Here is a 14,887-nt window from a genome sequence, read left to right on the forward strand (position 1 = left end):
TGTATCACCATGTAATACGATCCAACGATTGTAATTTTATCCGTGTGTCATTAGAGATATTATATTCTGGTAATTTAGGGAAAAAGCATCGATTCCTTCCTTGGTAGAAATAACGTGGTAATTTCATAATTCGATATGAAAATAAAAAATTGATACAAATAAATTTTGAGTAAGCAATAAGGGAAAGCAAATTATCTTTGACAATTTTTATTTCGAAAATATGTCTATGGAAAATTTTATTCCGGGAATAATAATAGGATTTTAATTATTGATAAGATTTTCAATAAATGTACGATTCGTATCTCGTTTCATTTCATTCATTTCATTAAAAGAAAAAAAAGTGACTTGGGATGTTGCTTAGTATGTTTTCTTCGTAAATGAGGCTCATCTCATTCAAATGAAATAAACGCATTGAAATATTTTTTGATTTTGTAATAAATTACGAAAAAATATATATATATATATACATAGATTAAGATTGTTCCATTAAGATGTTCAAGGATTCTTGATCTTAATTTCACAGTTGACCGAAATTTCGTAGTAACCATAATGTCTGTATGGTTTATTCATGAACTATTCACATTATACAACCTCATTTCAATATGCTGCAAATAAAAAAACTATTAAATTAAAAGGAATAATTTAAAATAATTTTAATTCATGAAGATTTATTATTTAGATATAAAATATCGAAAATATTTATTTAAAATGCAGTTGTTAGAATTTTTTTTTTTTAATAATTCTGTAAAATTTAATCGTGCATTAATCGTCTATATTTATAAGAAATTATCGTTCTATATTAAACGAGAAAATAAATGATAAGATTGGAAAAAATCAATCTGCAAGATTGAGGACACGCATGTCATCTTAGGATCATTAATCATAGAAATAAAAGACTTTTTTAAGATACGTCCTTCGATAAAAAAAAATTAGAAATAATTAGAAATCTTTACAAATTAAAATTAAATCGGAAAAATATTTTTTCCTTCAAAAAATCTTATATCCAATCTACTATAACCACTTTTGATCAAGTCTTATTTCATCCATTTTCACTTTCATTAATTTTTCACTGGCCAAATTTTCTTTATTTTAATATCCCTTGCTCTTCTTGATATATTTTTATTACTACGTTTCACTTTCCCTCAGTTATTTTGAAATCACCTCAGTCGAGCGTTTTCATTCCTGTTTCATGATATGGTGTCTAAATGCTATCGTGTGCTACAAAAAAAAAAAAAAATTGGGAAAGACCCTTTTAGTGAAAGTTCTTCTTGTTCGTATGTCGTTACATTTACGAACATTTACATTAATGAACGCGTAATTTATCTCCTCGAAAAGACGAGAATTTGATTGGATGATAAAGTTGCGTCATGCATAAAGAATATTCATGGAAAATCTTTTGAGAGTGGATTTTCTAGAGGCGAAAATAATATATATCTAAAAATATACATTTCTTTGTCAAACCATAAGCGATTTAAATTTGCATTAGACGAAGAGTGACAAGGATAGAGTGACAGGTTTTCTTGAATTTCTCGTAAATGAAAAAACAAGTATCGATTGATATACCAAATTTTCTTTAAACCGGTAAAATTGATCTTCTAAGAGTAAATACGTCTAAACATTCTATATATATTAAAAATAAAATTATTATAATTATATGCAACAATCAATATTATGATAAATTGAATGAAAAGTTTGTATCACTTTAGCGATGAGTTTAAATTTAAATTTTAAATCAACTAATGGAGACTTAGAATTGAAAATCGTAATACTTTTGAACTCAAAATGTCGAAATTCATGAGATTGTAATGATAATCGCAATGTTTCTTACAATGTTAATGATTTCTAGAACATTACCTTTCTTGATGCTCTCATTACGTAAAGGCTATGGATAGATAAAACGTGTTTTAAAAGTCCTTGAATTGAATAAAGGAAAGTCATGATCCAAATAATTATTTATTTCATTTACTTTCTGATAAAGTTTTAATTTTGTCTTTTATTTTCTTTTTTTTTTTTACTTTAACATAATTTCATACGTAGAATTGTTTAAAAAAAGAAATTAAGAGAATTTATATAAAAAATGGAAAAAGAAATTATTATTACGATAACTATTCGTAATAACTGTTCATTAATCGTACGTTTTTTGTAACCTAATTATATTCTGCGATTGATTGATATTATTAACCTAACATTTTGAGATCTTGACACAGAATAATAATTAGATAACATTCTTTATATTTTTATTCATTCGACATACTTACAATTCGATATTTCATCATCTAATTAAGAATAGAAATTAATATAACCTCTTTTTTCCTTTGTTTCAGGTAAGATTATTCCAAACAATTCTTTTAATTGACGTTTTGGTTCTATTAATGAAGGTAATTCAATTAATCAACGCTTTTACCCTATCTTATGGTAAGATCGTAAAAATTTTATAATATATACTAAAATCAATATTCCCGAGGAATAACATTACAAACTTTCACTATAATTATTATTATACATCATATTCTACGTATAAAAACGAATTACATTGGCCTACCTCCATATTGAAAACACATTAAGAATCAGTTGGATCGATACCAACTTTTTACTTATTACATCGTTACTGTCCAAAGTTCTCGTCTTCGACATAATCGCAAACTTTTACTTCCACGCATACAACCATTCATCCTTGATCATATCGCTAGCCTTTTCCGCGATCATGATGGTAGGCGCATTCGTGTTCCCTCTAACGATTTTAGGCATGATCGAAGCGTCCACAACCCTCAAACCGGCCACTCCGTAAACCCTCAACTCGGGATCGACCACAGCTTCGGGATCCCAATCTGGACCCATTTTGCACGTGCCTACGGGATGATAGATCGTCGCCGTGTACTCCATCATCGCGCACTTCCAATACTCCCTCGTGCCAAAATTGAAACGTTTGCAAGATGGCAGAGGCGTGTCGATAAGTCGAAAGCCATACTCCCGAAACCACGTGGTACGAAACAACTTCAAAGCAGTCTCTATCCCCTCCACCATCACGTCTGCATCGGGATAGGCAGTGAAGTATGCAGGATAGATAGATGGCGGTCCCCATAGAGGATCTGTATCGTTCAACAATAAGAACCCTCTGCTTCTAGGCGACAGCAAGATAGGTCTAATATTGATGGCGTCGTAATAAGACAAAGGCTCGACCCTAGTCTCCCCAAACTCTGCTGGATCGTTCAAAAAATCCATCTGATTACCAGCATCGAAGGCGTATTGAATATCTGGCAAGCCATGTTCATGTTCGAACGCAGTCTGCAGAAATGCTCCACACACGAGTGTTCCAGTGGCAGACAGTGGCCCCATCTGAGTCTTCTCGTAATAGCAGATGTCACTTTTCTTCATACGGTTGTCTTTCGTCGTCGACGTACTGTTCAACGCGATTACCAAACCGTCCATTGTTACGTGATCCTGAAGGTTTCTTCCAACTGGTAAGTCGCTGATTACTGGAATTCCATGTTTTTTTAATTCGTCGGCCGGCCCTATGCCGGACAGCATTAAAATTTTGGGCGAATTAATCGTGCCGGCTGAAAGGACGACCTCTTTCCTAGCCAGAACAGATTTACTCAATCCTGTCGATGTACACGTGTAATCGACACCTGTCACGCGTTTCGTGGTTGGATCTGTGAGTAATCTAGTGACGTGAGCCTGTGTCTCGATCGTGAGATTCTTTCGTTTACGCCTGATAGGTCTAATATACGCGCTGTTGACGCTTTCGCGCTTTCCATGGAGGGAAGTCATTTGCAATTTCATTACTCCTAATTGTGTCCCTGCGTTTACATCCACCGTCACGTGACCGAGTTCCCGCCACGCGTTCAAAAGAATCTTCGCGTTGATATCGGTATATGGAAATCGTTCCACCGATTGGTAACCGCTTTCGTTGTGGTAGTATGGGTTTTCTTTTACGATCTGGAAAAAATTAATATTGTCTATTGAAATCGATGTGATTTTTAGATCTTTTGTAATTTTTATATATCATTAAGATATGGATGAATTGTTAATTTTGTTTTATTGTTGAATAATGGAATTGGAAAATGTTACTAGATTTTTGGAGATGTGATTTATTTAGTTTTCTGTGATATATTCTTTTATAATAGTGATCGTAGTTATTGCGAATGATAAATTTTCTGTCTAATTTTGATCGAAGAAGAAAGTTAATAAGTTTCGTTAAATTTACCTCTCGATCCTTATTGTTCTCTGACTTGAGAAAATATGGCAAAACTTCTTCGTAACTCCATCCATAATTCCCTTTCTCTGCCCATTCGTTGTAGTCTTTTGGATTACCACGTATATAAATCATATAGTTGATAGTACTGGATCCACCCATTACCTACGACAATCCAATTTATAACATACATCTTAAATATAATAAATGTATAATATTATAAAATTTAATTTTTAAAATTATCGATTGCTACGAAAATAAAAATATTATTTTGAACGTGTAAGATCGTTAATTAAGATTCGAGATTGATATTACGTAATACATACTTTACCCCTTGCCCATGCACAGCTTCTGTCCCTTCTTGATCGACAAGAGTGTCGTTCTGGTTGTGTACGATACATCCAATCGATATTGCTGGCTTGCAACATAGAGGCAAAAGCAGGAACATCAGCCACCAATGGTTCTTCTATGCCAGCCTCCAATAATAATATCTAAAAACGAATATAAAAGATCAAACATTCGTTAACTTTTCACATTTTTTTCTTTATTAATTCAATTTATATTTAATTGTAATGCTGTTCTAAAATTGAATTATAACTATGTTATTGTCATTAATAGGAGATTAATAGAAATCTGTGATGAAAATTGCTTAGACTCGTTAAAAATACAGATAATTTTTTGCATTATTTGCTACGCTGATTTTATTGCATTGACACTACTCGATCCAATAAATAGTTTTATAGTCTTACGCGGTTCACAGTCTGGTTTAATCATCAATCGAAGCCTCTAAGTGAGGCCTCACGATATAATGGTCGACGATCTTCTGTTTCATGATCCTTTTCAAAGAAGCCCTCGGCATTGTTCGACTTTTCAGCTAAGGGATTATCAACTTTCTTTACCTTTACCCATCAAACGCGACAATTTTATTAAAATCTTTCATTTTAACAATTACACAAATTTCTTAAAGATTAAAGTTAAGAGTAGAAATAAATTTAATTATCAAATGAATTATTAGAATTTATTTAATTTCGATAAAGGAGAATTTTATTTCTATTGTTCAATTTCGAACAGAATCGTTTCATGAATCACCATTATACTGTTAAAAGTTGTTCCTCATAAAAACTCGTTCCTTTTTTTTTCTTATTATTATCCGATTAACATTAGAATTCAGCGTGGCCTTTTTTTCCTGTGCACTAAAAACGTTAAAGTTCTGACTAAAGATTTTTCTTCTGTCTAATAAAAATCTACTTTATTTCCTAGAAAGATAAAAAGCCACGAATTATTTTCTGAAAGATCAATTTCAGTTTCGATGAATATCAAAAATATTTGAATTGTAATTCACAGGATAAAAGAATCGATGTCATTAAAAATTGTTTTTCTTCCTAAACAATAAATATATACGAAATAATTAATCCTACTCCAATACAACTAGAAATACCAAAATTACAGACAATTCGCTTTCGAAAGGATCTAATTGGAAACTCGTCAGCCATATTGAATATTTGCGCGGGAAGATACGAATAATACGAAATGAAATTCAAAAAATACTTTCCAACAGTATTTTCTATTACATAAAAATTCTCTTAATCGAACACTTTTGCCTTTCCACTGATCAAAATAACAAAACACGACAAATCTTGGTTAAAATTATGCTCGAATAAATACCTTCCAGTGTTTTACTTCGCTCAATCTATTCGCAAGAACGCATCCAGCCGATCCAGCTCCAACGATAATAAAATCGTACTCTTCTCTAGGAAAGTTCGTGGAAATTTGCGGAAAATTGACACCAGTCTGACTATCCATAAACTTCTTAGGATACATAAAATCCTTGTATTGATTAAAATCACCATCTCTCCAAGCTTCATACGAAGAAATCGTTTGAACATTTTCGTCTCGATTGTCGATGAAAATTCTTTCCATCGCCTTTGAATTATCATCTTGACGATTTACTTGATCCTCGCTCGTTAATAAATACATTGGAGACATTGCAATGTCGTTCAACATTCTTGGAATATAGATTCTTTCTGCAACGATTAATAATTATATTGACAAATCACAAAAGAAAAAGAAATTTAACAAATCCTTAACAAATAATTTTTTCTTTTTATCTATCCTATTCTACATTTCAAAAAAATGTGTAAAAAACGGGACGATCGTTTTTTTTTACCTTGATCAATTCGAACTGCATCGTAAATTCTAGCCAACGGTTCACGAACGATTTCGGCTCGCGGAGGATAGAAGTTACGAATTCCTTCGAAATTCACGATCGATAGTTCGACTGTCTCCCTTTCGTCACTTTCCTCCTTCTCCCTCGACAATTTTATCGATCCATCGCTCGATCCTCTTCTATCGTTCTCCATCTCGTTGCCGCGTAACGCGTCCTTGGACGAGCGTCTCACGTTATATCTCGCGCATTCGTCGAATTTCCACGGGCGAAACGAATCGAAATCACGAGATGGCCGGTGGAAAGGGTCTTGGGAATAGCCGAATAGATGGGCGATCAGAGCCAGGAACATGAAGGCCGGCGGTTGGCAGGTCGACACGGTGGAATGTGGCTGGCAAAGAGTTGCTAGGTCCGGTGGCACCCACGACATAACTTTCGAGAATGACGGATTCCCTTCCTCTGTTGGGCAAAATTTTAGAGATTATTTAAATTGCACGAGGAGAATCGTTTCCCGGAAAAGATCATAGTGGATCAAATGTTCTTGATAACGAGTAAAAAAATTTAGTTGGACGATCATTCTTTTAGAATGGAATTCAAATTGCTTGGATGAGATATTTGATATATAGATGTATTTGACGAAAAGAACGGTTGTTTAAAAAAAAAAACAAACGAAAGATTTTGGATTTGGAAATATTTCGTATTTCGCAGAATAAAATAATTAAAGAAAGTCGAGGAAATAAGAGTGACTCGTCTGTCTCTTTCTTTCTTTTTATTTCTTTTTGTGTTTTTTGTGCCTATTGTGTTCGGCAGAAGAAAGAAGGAGTTTCGAATGTCGTGAGCACTTGAGCGACAAAGAGTTCGTTGTATCGCCGTATACACACACGTATGGAAGTGAAGAAGTTGCGCACAATGGTTACATTTCGTTCTTTTAACAGACGTGTCTTTAACCACGTTTCTTTTTTTCAACTGCAGTGACTAATAACCATTTCACGTTAAAAATTCTTATAACCATCTTAACTAAGTGATCGTTAATTTATCACATGATTGATCGCGTATTCTTATATTATTCCTTTCGAAATATCTATTACATTTTTTTTTTGTTGATTGATTAAAGATACCTGGATTTTTAATCGAACGTTTCGAACGTATAAGTTCTTCTGCATGCAGATAAATAAATAAACTTCGCGTATCGAGTCAAATATCCAGAAAATAAACTCTCATCTCATGATTAAAAGTAGATGAAGAAAAGATCGATCAAAAGTTTTTGATTTTACACTGTTAATCTCGCACTGTTCACTCTCAATTTTTGATAAAATCATGCACAGTGGATTTATTTATTTATTTTTTTTTTTATATAAAAAGCGGAACGACACTTATTTATTTATAAAATGGAAAACTGAATTCTTTAGTGCTGAAAGGGTGGCGGATCATTGACGATTGATTTGAACGAAAGTAGTGCTCTCTCTCTGTGCCTTGGTTTCTTGCCACTTCCCCTCTGTGTCTACTTTTTTTGCTTTCCAGGCTCGAGGTGCACGCTTTCGTTTATTAACGAGTAACCACTTTCCTCGATCCCGATTAAAATTACCACGAAATCCATAACATCGTGATTCGAATTCGACGATGAGGAAGGCAGATCCATTTGTAAAAAAAATTTTATATTCATATTTACCGATATTTCTAAAATTTATCAAGTGTTTTAAAGATTGATATTTTATCAAGTATCTTGAATTAGGAAATTAAGAAGTTTTAAATTTAAAATGTGATATTTCTACAAAAAAATTAAGAGATAAAATGAGATTTGATATCTCCTTTTGATATAATTAAATAAGATTTTTCTTAAATCAAATATAAAAAATGTGATCCAAAGATTTTATTGTCATCGAAAAACCAATACAAATATTAGCTCTAGTTTATATTCCATGTAACATCTTTTGCAATAACAACTCGCTTTAAGTAATATTACTTAAAGTCATTTATTTATTTATTTCATCACGTTTCTACATTATCGATAGCAATAGAAAGGATCTTACAATTATTAGCTTACAGAGCGACCAACCTGATCGTGTTTGCTCTGCTTCCGCTCTACTTCGATACTTTTTATTCCCTATTATTCGCCAGCTTTACAACCTCTTACAATAACTTTTTCACGTCTGCAAATCAGTCTGCATATCATCGTCGATTTCGTTTCACTTTCGCTTTTCACGGTTTTTCTCGGTAATAAAACATCGAAACCCCTTTTTTTCCATCTCGTTATTTATTATCGAATCGCTTATAAAACTGTTATCTCTCTTATTATAAAACAATTATTCTCCTCGGTGATATTATATTAAAACATTATTATTAATTGCTGTGCCGCATTATCGATTATATTTTACATTATATTTTGATTTTGGTATTATTAAAATTTATTTATTATGAATAACGTCCTATAGAAATATTTTCTAAACTTCTTTGCAAAATACATTTTATAAAAATCAAATTCTCTTTTCTATTTTAAATTAATAATAGATTACATTTCGATAAGAATTTTCGCCGTGTCGATTGTCATTGTTGCAGAAGAATTTAACGATAAGTGCGTTCAGTGAATTACAGAACAAAATTACATTGGAATGTTAACGATTCCAAGAATTGTCATTACCTATTGCATTTCAAGAAACAATTTTTTGAAAGTAATTCGGAACATTGTACAAGGATGAATAACATTTATAAAAAAAAAATAATCAAAAATTTTTAACCAAAAATCAATATCATCATGCAATGTGAACGTATAATTTAATATTTTTTTTATTATTTTTTTCTTCTTTTCTCGCGTATTCATTCGAATCAATGTTGCATCTTCTCTTCGAATCGGTATAACGATTGATGTAATAATTACTTAAAATTTCAAATTAATAGCAGTACTTTTGAATTTAATAAGTAATTTTTCATGTAACTCCTACAGTTACAATTGAATAAGTACACGGATGTTTCATTATCCGAACAATTCTAACCACTTTGAACCCAACGATTCGAACAATCAACGCTCCACTGCAAACTTGGACAATTTACGAGCATATCTTTTCTGCCCCATTTCTCTGCTTCCCCACCACACTATGGAAGTCTATATTACTACATATATTAGATTACATATACATACATTAGAGGCAAAGCACGAGAGTATATGAAATTAATTAAGAATGGGCAAACCGACGCACTGATAACGAAAATTAGATTCATGTTACCTTCTTTGTCACTAAAATTGGCCTAATTCCAGAGTTAACCGCTAATCTATTAAAGAAATAAGTAATTAAAATTTTTGAATAAAGTTAAACAACTTTATTCTTAGCTTCAATTAAATTCCATCTCTGTTCAATTGCTTCTCAATTTCCTCAAGAGAAGAATACATGACGTCGTGTATTCGTGTTATCCCTACTACATTGCTAGATTAGACAGAGATACGTCACGTGACTTTGGTAAAAGCTTGCAAGGGAGCTTGCTTGTGAGGGAATAGCAGCAAGAATAAATCACGTATTCTCTTCTCAAAAGGAAATTTACCATCAAGAAGATTGAACCTCTTTTATTATAGGATAAAGTTATTATTTTAATTATTCAAAGTAACTTTATTCGAAATTTTTAACTAGTTTCTTTTTCAACAGGTTATAATGCCCAACTCCGTGCAGAAATCTAACGACTCTTCTCCCCACTCCTTAGGCTTTTGTAGAGGAGAGTGGAGCTAGCAGCTAGCATTATCGTATATGTTATACACTCAATTGAGCATTTGAAAGAGTAACCAGACTTGAAAGTTACTTTAATAATTTTATTATTTAGAATATATTCGAATCTTCTCTTCTACACTTATCCATATGAATAATAAATTATTGAATATTAAATTATTCTCAGCTTCGATACAATTTTTTCTCGCGGACAAAGCATAGAAGTGAATATACAAGTACGTCCTAGCCTGCCACTATACATCCGAAAACGATCTTTTATACGCATGTCTGTTGTGTATTTTCATCTTTCTTCACTCGTCTACATTATCGTATACGTTATATGCGCAGAGCTGAGCATTAATTTGTTGAAAGAGCAACCAGAATTGAAAGTTATTTTAATAATTTTATTATTTAAAATATATTCGAATCGATCCTCTCTTCTATCCACATGAACAATAAATTATTGAAATAATTTTATTCTCAGTTTCGTTATAATTTTCTCTCGCGGGCAAAGCACAATAGGAGTGAATATACAAGTACTAGCCTGCTACTATACTATACATCCGAAAACGATCTTTTATACGCATGCTGCTGTATATTTTCATCTTTCTTCACTCGTCTACATTATCGTATACGTTACGTGCGCAGAGCTGAGCATTAATTTGTCGAAAGAGCAAGAGTTGAAAGTTACTTTGATAATTCTATTATTTAAAATATATTCGAATCGGTCCTCTCTTCTACACGTATCCACATGAATAAATTATTGAAATAATTTTATTTTCAGTTTCGTTACAATTTTGCCAATTTTCTCTTGCGGGCAAAGGACAATAGTGAATATACAAGTACGTCCTAACTTGCTATATTAAATATCCAAAAACGATCTTTTATACGCACGTCTGCCGCGTATCGTCACCTTCCTCCACTCGCAAATCCTTGCACCAGTCCTCCTTAATCATATCCGCCCCCTTCTCGGCAATCATCATGGTCGGTGCATTGATATTCCCGCTAATGATGCTCGGCATGATCGACGCGTCGATCACTCGCAAACCATCGACTCCGTGCACCTTCAATCTCGAGTCGACGACGGTCCTCGAGTCGTCGGCCGGCCCCATCCTGGCCGTTCCACACGCGTGGAACAGGGAGGCGGACACGTGCCTGATGCTGCATTCCCAATACTCCTCGGTATCGGGCTCCGTGTGCCTGCATCCGGGAATATCGAAGTGATGCAACCGCATGCCGTGCCTCTTCAGGGTCTCGGTGTTCACTAGTGCTTTGACCACGTCCACGGATTTCAACAACGTCTCCAGATCGCCCTTTTCGGCGAAGTAATTCGCGTGAATCTTGACGGGATCGGCGGGATCGATGCTGCGCAACTTCACCACCCCTCTGCTCCTGGGTTTCAGCAGTATGGGGCAAAGGATGACCAGGCTCGCCTTCGTGATCACGCGTGACATGTCCGTAACGAGCTCGTCCATTATGTCGAAGCTGTTCATCACGGTCGTTAATATGTTATTGTCGAAACGATAAATCGGCGCCACGATGAATTGAACGTCCGGGTAACGAGATGAGGGATCGGTCACGTTGACGAAGCCTAGAAGATCGATCGGTAGGTCGCGCAACAGGCCGGTTTTATGCATCAAGTATTCGTAGGTCGAATCGTAGATCGCGTCCACGGGCGGGGGTGAAGTGACGGATTCGTTGACGAACAAGAGGTACGTGCCCAGCCATATGGCGTGATCTTGAAGATTCTCCCCGACGGGTAGATCATAGACAATCGGTATCCCCATCTCCTCCAAGTGTCCCCTGGGCCCGATCCCCGAGAGCATCAGTATCTGGGGACTGGCCACGCTCCCTGCCGACAGGATCACCTCCTTGGCCGCCCTCACGTCGATCCTCCGATCGTTCTTCAACGCGATTCTCACTCCGCTCGCCCGTCCATCGTCCTCGAACAACACCTTGTCCACTCGACTCGACTTCATCACGTACAGATTCCTCCTGTGCTTGACGGGAGAGAGGAAAGCTTTGGCGGCGTTCACACGCCGCCCATCGTCGAGGGTGCCCATGGCCTTGCCGAATCCCACGAAACGGTCGCCGTTCAACGGTTCCAGGATTTCGTAGCCCAGCTCTCGCGCCGCCTCCAGTATCACGTTCTGTATGTCCGTTGCCGTGTAATTGTAATGTCTGATTCTCATCGGTCCTCCCGTCCCGCAGTAATCGGAACCGAATCGGGCCACGTAATCCGGCGAACAGCTCAACGATTTTCGAAAGTATGGGAGAACCTGTTCGTAATCCCATCCCTCGTTCCCCTCGCTCGCCCAGCCGTCGTAGTCCATCTTGTTCCCGAACACGTGCAGCATGGCGTTGATCACCGAGCTTCCACCCAGCGCCTTACCCTTCGACCATTTGCATCGTTTGTCCTTGATACTCAAACAGGCACCCTCTTGGTACTCGGTCTTTTTAGAAATTTGAAATAAATTAATGTTGTTGTTAATATGTTATTTTTTTTTATTTAATAATACGAATAATATTCGATCGAGAATTTTATCGTCGAATGAAGTTACAATTCGAATTATAATCGGAACTATCTCTCGATATTTCTTTTTAGAAATTTGAAATAAATTAATATTATTGTTAATATGTTATTTTTTTTTATTTAATAATACGAATAATATTCGATCGAGAATTTTATCGTTGAATGAAGTTACAATTCGAATTATAATCGGAACTATCTCTCGATACTCGGTCTTTTTAAAAATTTGAAATAAATTGATATTGTTATAATTTTTTTTTATTCAATAATACGAATAATATTCGATCGAGAATTTTATCGTTGAATGAAGTTACAATTCGAATTACAATCGAAACGATCTTTCGATACTCGGTCTTTTTAAAAATTTAAAATAAATTGATATTATTATAATTTTTTTTTTATTTAATAATACCAATAACGTTCGATCAAGAATTTTATCATCGAGGCGTCGAATGAAATTACAATTTGAATTACAATCGAAACGATCTTTCGATATTCGGTCTTTTTAAAAATTTGAAATAAATTGATATTGTTATAATTTTTTTTTATTCAATAACACTCGATCGAAAATTTTATCGAGGCGTCGAATGAAGTTACAATTCGAATTACAAACGAGATCTTACGAACAATTCTTCATAAATGTGTTAATATATATGAAATAATACGTTACCATGTAACGATAATCCTGGGATGTACCAAAGGCACTGAAAACAAGAGCAGGTACTTCGGTTTCGGGTAAAGGGTCCTCTCCCCTTTCGATCAGCAGCACGTTCCAATCCTTCACTTCCGTCAATCTGTGCGCCAAAACGGATCCTGCCGTTCCACCCCCGACTATCACGAAATCGAATTCCTTGTTCGAATTTAAAATCTCTTCCGTACGATCGATGGGGTATTGGCGCGGATCGTTTAAATCGTAATAGGAGCTCATTATAGCTTGTAGAAACAGTGTGAAAATGGAGGCTTGGTGAGAGGACATCTCTGGGATCGCCATACACGAGTCCATGTTCCTTCTTCGAATTTGTTGATCGATTTCTTCGCACCGAGTGAAAATTTAATCGAATTAAATTGCTTTTATACTTTTATATTTTTACACCTCGAAATTTGATTTCGAAGAAATCGATTTTAAATATCTCGTACGACATTTTCATTTATATTATTCTCGAACGTATCGAAATACACGAAGTCTCTTCACTATGTTCTTATTTTATTATTTAAATTCAAATAAACATGAAAAATTCAATTTTTAAATTTTATTTATTATTTATTAGTTCTTTTGAAACGAGATTATTTTATCAGCCAAATATATAATTCTAAATGGGAAATACTTGTTCATTGATTGAAAAGTGTAATTGAAAATGAAAATTCAACCGAATATATTTATTTCTTCATGTACAAGCTCCACAGATTTATGACTGACTGACGAGCTGATTATTGATGCGTTGTCATAATATTTGAGTCAGTAGTTTTAGTTTCTCGCGTTGGATGGCGCGGTCTTTGTTTCTATTATTTTTCTCCATAAAGAAATCTGAATAATTTTCGTCAATATATATATATTTAATTTTATTTATATAAATACGAAAAATCAAAATCGATCAACGAAAGTTTATATTAAATAAAATTCCAAAAATTCTATCACGTTATAATAAAAATAAATTCGATAAGTACTTGTAAAAAAAATTGATACGTTTCACTCACATTGCTTCGACAAGTATCCCTTGAGTACGTTGCAATTCCCTTTCCTCGAATAAGAACTTTGCTCTTCGATTCTTTTGCCGTTAAAGTTCAGTTTACATTTGAATACGATAATGTATCACTGTCTTTTTATATATATATATATGTAAATACAACTTCTTCCCTCTTTCATGCATTTTTTCCGACTGCACGAAAATTATGACTCGAAAAACTTTATCGTATTTCAAATATAGTGCGTTCGAAAAAAAATAATCGGAGGGTTTTTTATCGTTTTATTTATCGCGAAAACAATATAATCGTAACGTTGACAAAGGATAAATAATTGATTTATCTATTATATATCATAATCTTGTCTAATAAATCATATTGATAAAAAAATATTCGCTTATCGATGGAGCGATTCGTGAAAATTTAAATTTAATTAAAATTTTAAGTAAAAACTATTCGAAGAAAAAAAAAATATTTTTTGAAAAATATGGATTTTGCGCATAAAAAAGGGAGAAAAATTCTTCGTAATTTATTTATTTATTTATTTTATTTTCTCAATGTATATTCAAGGTATCCATGATAATGAAGGATATCTTAATATCGTTGTCGATTGTCAAATAATTGTC

The 14,887-nt window shown here is 34.0% G+C and overlaps 2 protein-coding genes across 9 annotated transcripts in view; one reads left to right on the forward strand and one right to left on the reverse strand.

The window, feature by feature from the left end:
* Window positions 1–14,887, forward strand: part of LOC107994734 (flotillin-2) — a 115,763-nt gene that overhangs the window by 50,277 nt on the left and 50,599 nt on the right. The gene's annotated exons all lie outside the window — the stretch shown is intronic.
* On the reverse strand, window positions 1,974–14,578 carry LOC107994725 (glucose dehydrogenase [FAD, quinone]). Of its 2 annotated transcripts, XM_017051753.3 has the most exons (6): window positions 14,277–14,578; window positions 6,363–6,818; window positions 5,861–6,219; window positions 4,522–4,686; window positions 4,208–4,360; window positions 1,974–3,939 (listed from the first exon to the last, which is right to left on the reverse strand). In XM_017051753.3, the coding sequence occupies exons 2-6, from the start codon at window positions 6,787–6,789 to the stop codon at window positions 2,647–2,649; spliced, it is 2,397 nt and encodes a 798-aa protein (XP_016907242.2). In that variant the 5' UTR covers window positions 6,790–6,818; window positions 14,277–14,578; the 3' UTR covers window positions 1,974–2,646. The 2 variants fall into 2 exon arrangements, with proteins under 2 accessions (XP_016907242.2, XP_016907244.2); XM_017051755.3 differs by lacking the exons at window positions 1,974–3,939; window positions 4,208–4,360; window positions 4,522–4,686; window positions 5,861–6,219 and adding exons at window positions 10,946–12,504; window positions 13,252–13,613 and having other exon boundaries at window positions 6,516–6,818; window positions 14,277–14,558.

Source organism: Apis cerana, linkage group LG1 (genome assembly GCF_029169275.1).
Source record: "Apis cerana isolate GH-2021 linkage group LG1, AcerK_1.0, whole genome shotgun sequence".
Lineage (NCBI taxonomy): Eukaryota > Metazoa > Arthropoda > Insecta > Hymenoptera > Apidae > Apis > Apis cerana.

Excerpts from the sequence above, each read along its gene's own strand:
- LOC107994725 (XM_017051753.3), bottom strand. The coding sequence starts at position 6,789 with ATGTCGTGGGTGCCACCGGACCTAGCAACTCTTTGCCAGCCACATTCC. Across the intron at positions 6,220-6,362 it reads TGCAGTTCGAATTGATCAAG|AAAGAATCTATATTCCAAGA; the intron begins GTAAAAAAAAAC and ends TAATCGTTGCAG. Across the intron at positions 4,687-5,860 it reads GCGAAGTAAAACACTGGAAG|ATATTATTATTGGAGGCTGG; the intron begins GTATTTATTCGA and ends ATTCGTTTTTAG.